Source organism: Cyprinus carpio, chromosome B23 (genome assembly GCF_018340385.1).
Source record: "Cyprinus carpio isolate SPL01 chromosome B23, ASM1834038v1, whole genome shotgun sequence".
Classification (NCBI taxonomy): domain Eukaryota; kingdom Metazoa; phylum Chordata; class Actinopteri; order Cypriniformes; family Cyprinidae; genus Cyprinus; species Cyprinus carpio.
This window is the reverse complement of record NC_056619.1, coordinates 15,114,737-15,121,696: the sequence shown is the minus strand read 5'-3', so window position 1 is coordinate 15,121,696 and position 6,960 is coordinate 15,114,737. Positions and strand designations below refer to the sequence as shown.

The window sequence follows — 6,960 nt, the reverse complement described above, 5'->3', positions numbered from 1 at the left end:
TAACTCAGACGATAAATTAGTCTTTTCAAACAAACAGCAAGATGCATTATTCATTTCTTTGTTGTTTACACACAAAAGCAAGCAATAAAGCCATTACTGTTGCACATGCTTATATAATTTTACTATTGACTAATTTAGCTGAGGGCTCACATGGGCTAATGCTTTAATTATGATGGAGCCACTTTCTCTGCACTCCAAAAACACAAAGTAATAGAGAACTTGTCTTTTTGATTTCATGCCCTTTGGTTTTGGATTCTTTTCTCAAGCATTATCCCATAATTTGCAGCACAAACATCACTGCAATACGTGTGAAATGTCACAATAATAATCCTAATTTAAAACTCTGATTATTTTGGAATTGTTTTATCTCCACTGACAGATCCAATCTTTCGTTTTTTGAGGAGTGACTGGATCACAGGGGGAATATGTGTGAAATGTCACAATAATAATCCTTCCCTCCCGCCATGACTGATGAGCAGCTACCCTCTGTCATTCCGCATTCTGTTCATTTTCCCTGTTAATTTCCATTCGTTTTTCTCAGATGGGTCCAGACGCCGGGGGTTTTTATAGAATCAAGACAGCCGCAAAAAAAATATGTATTGAATGAGGCGTGTAGATGCCACCAGGCTATTTAAATACATTTTCTTTCTCATCTCAGCCTTTATTATTGTATGATTTGTTTTGGTACTATAATTTGAGACTCAGTTTTATGTATTTATAACTGCATTGTTTGTTGCTCTTTCAGTCCTGGCAAAAACAAGCCATTCACACTGAGCAACAGTGATAATCCAATACTATGTAATGATCAGCAGCTGACAGAATCACAGACTGTGTAACACAACACAAACTCTCTCTCTCTGAGTTTCCATGTACTGTATGTTTACATATATTGCAAGGGATCTTGGACCATTGTCAAGCCAAGGACCTGTTTTTATTGTATAAACTGTTTCAACATCCATAAAGTACCAATATATGAACATGTACTTAAGAAATCAGTAATATTGTGAAATATTATTAGAGTTTAAACTGTTTTCTATTTCAGTATATTTTAAAATGAAATTTAATAATTTAATAAGCACCAATAATAATTGAGCATCAAATCACCATATTAGAATGATTTCTGAAAGATCATGTGACACTGAAGACTGGATTAAAATAGAAAACAGTTATTTTAAATTGTAATAATATTGCACAATATTGAAAGTGAAAGTGACGTGACATACAGCCAAGTATGTCATGCGCCCTGGGAGCAGTTGTGTGTTCGGTGCCTTTCTCAAGGACACCTCAGTCATGGTATTGCTGGCTCGAGATTCGAACCCACAACCTTAGGGTTAGGAGTCAAACTCTCTAACCACTAGGCCACGACTTCCCAATGTGCAAGAAATGATTATTATATATAGCAAACTAGAACCAAATTTTTGCCCATGTATCTCCACAAACCCTTATGTTTATTCATGCTGTTATAAAACCTTTCCCTGAGGGCTGTCCAATGACATCTATAAACTAGCTGAATCCTTGGGAGGATATCAAGTGAACTTTCTGAAGTGAGCTCACACTAAGCCTGAGGACAAACTGTGCTAGTCGCGATTATACTGTTGACTGATTAAATGCTCTCTCTCGCTCTTGCGCTCTCTCTCTCTTTCTCTCTTCAGCACAGAATCAAATAAGAAAAGCTTTATTGGTGACACAAGCTGTAGGAGTTAATGTTTAACGTTTTTTGGCTGGATTTAGACAATCTGTGAAAGTCTTGAAAGTGATAGGATATAGTGTGATTACATGCCATGAGAGGCCACTAGATTTGTCATTCCAGACAACACAGACGCTCCAAAGAAATTTGAAAATATTAAATGCCTTAATAGCAATTATGAACATCTAAAAATAACAGTTCACCCAACAATGAAAATTCTGTCATTTACTCATCCTCATGTCATTCAAAATCTTCTGCAGAAGGTGTTGTTAACCAAACAGTTAAAGAATATCTAAAAATATTACCTTTGACCAAAGCATTAAGCTGCATTTGAAAATTAAAGGAAAGAAATACATGCAGTTTCTTCAATGAGGAGTAAACCAGCACCAAATTGTCTTATTATTAACAACTCTCCTCTGAAAACAAATGCCTCCTAATCCATTTTCCTAACGTCATCTGTCCCTCAACTTCATGCTTTCATCAACATTCCTTCCATCTTTCTGTTAACCCTCTGTCTGAACTTTCCTTTCTCAAAATTGTTGTTTATGCAGAGATGATGAACACCCTCAGGACACGCGTTGACTGTAATTTTCTGATTGACAGCTTCTGACCCATCTTGCGAGAGTGAGTTTGCAAATCACGGCAAATTGCTGGAGAGAAATGGATGGAGAGCACACTGAACGAGAGAGGAAGGGAATGGCTATTTCAGGGAGCGAGTGTCTGGAATGCCAGCTGTTGACTCAACCCCCCGCTCTCTCCCTCCGTATCTCTCTCCCTTTCCTATCTTTGAGTCTTTGTCAGAGCCCCTTTCTCAACATCAAGCCCTCATCACACAAAACTTTTCCGACCACAGAGCCCCTCTCCCTCACACGATAATTATAGCACACTGTCATCCCACAATTAACACGCACACATAGAAGTAAAAACTCTCAGGCTAGACCCACCATATAAAAGACAGTCAGTCAGACAGACAATAGCCACACCAGGGAGACACCGCTAATAGAAAGAGTGAGAAAGGTTCTGAGGCTTGAGAGTGGATTCATACAGTGTTTTGAATAAGGACGGCACAAAACTACTTCATTTATAAACTCAGTGCTTACTGTATCACTTCAAAGCTCTGACTGGATATTGATTTGAGGCAAAGAAACTGTCTAAACACTAATGAGTGCGACCAACTCCTCTGCCTATCGATCGGAGCGCAGTTTCCACCAGAAATCCTCCACATCTTCATCCTCAACCTCAACAAACCCATACATGGAGAAGAGCCGGGGACTCTTCGCTGAGGACTTTGGATCTTTCATGTGTCCAAAAGATGCTTTGGGATTTCCAAGTGAGTTATTAAGCCTGGTTCCATTTCTTTATGGATCTTTTTAGCCTATTGTAAAATAAACCGCTTTAACTAATTAAAAATGTTATTTGTCTTTAATGTGAATACATTCACATTCTAATGACATTTTCTGTACATAAAATAGTGGGTACTGACTTTACAATGCGTAACTGCATGAGGCTTGAACATTTATTTATGGTACATGAATTTTAAGAGTGTATGAGACATTTGACTGTTTGTCTGTGTGGAATGTGTATGTGAAGACAGATGTATTTTATATTCACAGTTGCATCTTTATATGTGTAGAAGTGTGTGTAAAACACAACAGATATACAAGGGCATCTAGAGGGCAGAGAGAGGGTAACATAGGGAATGTTTTGGGCCAGAGCCAATGCGCTGACTTCACTGTTGGGGAATGACTTAACAGTGCAAGGGCGGTCTGTTGCTGAGCGTAATATATATGGATATGAAGTGCTGGTCTGAGATTCACCAAGGCACATTTTCACACACCATTAGAAAGGGATATTAATGCATAGGAATGTCCATTTGTAGCATAATAGTGCTTGTGTAATGTAACTGAGAGCATATGCATGAGATTTTATATGCAGGTTTAATAAACACTTTAATGAACTTTCGAATGAGAAATATTTTATGTTGACGTAATCTGATTTTATGTTTTGTGACGTAAATAGAATTTAACAAACCTTTGTGATTTTTACGGCACTTTCTACATGAACACACACACACACACACACACACACACACACACACACACACACACACACACACACACACAAAATCATGAACAGAGCAATATTCTGTTCAATCTAGTTTTTGATTATGCTACACTACCTGTCAAAAGATTTTTACGTTTTTTTTTTTTTTTTTTTTTTTTAAGAATTCTAAATGCTGATCTTAGGATCTTTATATTCATCAAAGAATCCTGAAAAAAAAAAAGAAAATTTAGCATTGTCATCACAGGAATAAATTACATTTTAAAATACATTCAAATAGAAAGCAGTTATTTGTAAATTAAAAATATATATTTTAAATTATTTGAAAAGAAAACATAAAAAAATCCTACTGCCCAAAACATTTGACTGGTAGTGTATATAATGTGTATGATAAAAGCAAGTAATTATAAATTTAAGCTAGTAATTATGTTCTAATAAGCATCTAGGGAGTGTATATATATATATATATATATATATATATATATATATATATATATATATATATATATATATGGTATACAAATAAATGTACCTCTGTTGAGTGATCCATAAATAAGGAATACCCAAAAGATTATTACTTTGCATATAATTTCATTAACATAAAATGCATTTAAATATAGCATAAAGTTGTCCTTAGAGTTTAAAAAAAAAACTGAAGGGGAAAACATGGACATGGAATTTTGATTTGATCTGATCCAATTCTATATGCTTTACTGTATGTTATTGTATGCTTCCGCTAATTAATCAGGAGACTATTAAGGTGCGGTAACATTAGTCCATTGTCTATTTTCAATAATGAAGCGAATCAATGTATGAAGCACAGCTGACAAAGAAAATCACTTTCAAACCAAGCAGCTTTTTGTTAGTAAATGTGGCAAATGCAGTGTGACCAACTTGAACCCATGGTGAAATCTGTGTAGGGGAATCTTTCACCCTTGCAAAATTACCGCTTGAGTGGATTTGTATTGAAATGAATGAATTTGGGCCAAACAATGGTACATGTGACCAAACCTTTACAATGCCTACAAAACAATCTGCCTAGCAACAGCAAGGCAATACTTAACAGTAACTGGCCAATTAATATTTAAATCCTAAACATCTGTTTATTATTCTCAATATAAAATTTAGATACAAGATGGCACCAGTTGTGTTTGCATGAAAGAAGAGAGAGTGAGCTGGCAGTGATCCTTACTGAGAGCCATACAATAATATCAGATTGTATTTTTTCCTTTAGACAGAACAGGGACAGCTGGAAACATCAAGACTCTGGGAGACACATACCAATTCACAGTGGATGTCCGAGACTTCTCTCCTGAGGATGTGATAGTCACCACCTCAAACAATCAGATTGAAGTTCATGCTGAAAAGGTAAACAGACATGGGCCTCTGCATAATACAAATGAATTTCCAGAATATCATTCATTCCCTTATGTATGCATTATTTATTCAACAGCTTGCTACTGATGGAACAGTGATGAACACTTTTACCCATAAATGCCAGCTACCAGAGGATGTAGACCCCACCTCGGTGAAGTCAAGTTTAGGGGCTGATGGGACTCTCACTATAAAAGCACAGAGAAACACTGCAAAACTGGAGCACGCACAGACGTTCCGCACAGAGATCAAAATTTAGATCTTTCCTCTCCTTTTGTATCTGTTTTCCCGTGATAAATGACCTTGATAGTAGTTACTTAGTCCTGCTTTGTCATTCCTCCATGACCTTCTCTCATTACTTCTCATTAGAATTTAATCCTGTCACATGTATTCAACACATTTAAGTCAAATGCACCGCTGATATCAATTCCCTGCTAAATATATATCACCTTACACCTTAGTATACAGTGGGGTCCAGAAGTCTGAGACCACAATGAACATATGCGATTCAAAATCCAATCCAATTTAAATCTGTAATGAAACATAACATTTTAGGATTTTGAGAGTATGAAAGAAAATGTATGTCTTTAAATGAATAAGAAATGTTTATATTCTGCACTAGTTCTGTCACTATAAGTAATCAGATTTGTCAGATTGATCACGTGACTCTTTCTGCAGATGCTCAGATGTTCTTGCTTCCATTAAAACTTTTTTAGTCATTTAAATCATGCTGGAGAACATGATCATCAGGCTTTATACAAATGTGTGAAGTTCATGTAGCTTGAATGCTGCTGTCATGAAATCAACAGGAGGACAAAAACCAAATACTAAAAGATTTTTTTAAAAAGTTAACTTTTCCCTCCAACTTTTTGCTTTTTAGTAGACTTTTGGAGCTTGTTGTATGACGGACAATCAAAAGAGAAACCTATTCACTGAACTGATTGTTATTGTTTTCAAAAGGTATATTTTCTAACTGTAAAACTGTTGTGTTGGGTGATTTGAACACTGTTATAGAAGATAATAAAACCAGAACACCTTTGATGAGTATTTTGAGCTTGTGAGTCAATGGTTTGGGTCTTGTCCTCTTCCGTTACATCATGAGCAAATGACAGGTACTCTGTGAGCTCTTCTTCTTGAAATAGAGTTGGCTCTTATTATTCAGTCTTATCATCTACTATTTTTGTGCTTTGTCATCCATCAACCTGTCACTGTGTTGTATCACATACAAATGTATGCCAATAAGCACCTGTTACACATATTAATCATTATTTCTTTACAGTTCTTTCGAAGTCAGCTAGTCTCAAAGCATAATCAGCTGAAAATACCCAAACCCCTTTAAACCCAAAATGAGACAAGACAAGAAAACTAGCTGGATTAGACAATGTTTTCTTAAAAAGTGTGTATTATTTGAACATTACATGAGTTTTAGGCCTTTTACAGATCTGATTTGATTGGGAACAAAATTACTTTAATAAGCTTAATTTATAAGCAGCCTACATCCAAATATCTAAATAAAAAAAGAAACACCCCACACATTTTTCCCAAAAAAAAAAAATAATTCACCAAAAAATTATTAAATAACTAAAAAAATGTGCAAAATTGTCCCCTTAGATTTACATATATCATTTAAAACCATATTTTAATATGTCAAAACGCATTAACGACCCAATTCATAACCTAACTGTGTTTTATTTTATAAATACTTCCTCCCTGCTATTATGATTAGATTATTGTGTATTTAATAATAGCTAAAGGTCGCCGTCATGTGGTTAAAAAAATTAATAAAATACAGGAAAAGTTCGCGCATGCGCAGTTGAGCTCGACTTCCAGCCATTCGC

At 35.5% G+C, this 6,960-nt stretch overlaps 1 protein-coding gene across 1 annotated transcript; it reads left to right on the top strand.

Moving 5' to 3' along the window:
- Positions 1–2,576: 2,576 nt before the first annotated feature.
- On the top strand, positions 2,577–6,169 carry hspb7 (heat shock protein family, member 7 (cardiovascular)). Its single transcript, XM_019065637.2, has 3 exons — positions 2,577–3,017; positions 4,983–5,116; positions 5,202–6,169. The coding sequence occupies exons 1-3, from the start codon at positions 2,849–2,851 to the stop codon at positions 5,379–5,381; spliced, it is 483 nt and encodes a 160-aa protein (XP_018921182.1). The 5' UTR covers positions 2,577–2,848; the 3' UTR covers positions 5,382–6,169.
- The last annotated feature ends 791 nt before the right edge of the window (positions 6,170–6,960 follow it).

Bases quoted from the DNA above. Each gene is read 5' to 3' on its own strand.
- hspb7 (XM_019065637.2), top strand. From the start codon at position 2,849: ATGAGTGCGACCAACTCCTCTGCCTATCGATCGGAGCGCAGTTTCCAC. The intron at 3,018-4,982 runs GTGAGTTATTAA...TTTTTCCTTTAG, and splicing joins AGATGCTTTGGGATTTCCAA to ACAGAACAGGGACAGCTGGA. The intron at 5,117-5,201 runs GTAAACAGACAT...TTTATTCAACAG, and splicing joins TTGAAGTTCATGCTGAAAAG to CTTGCTACTGATGGAACAGT.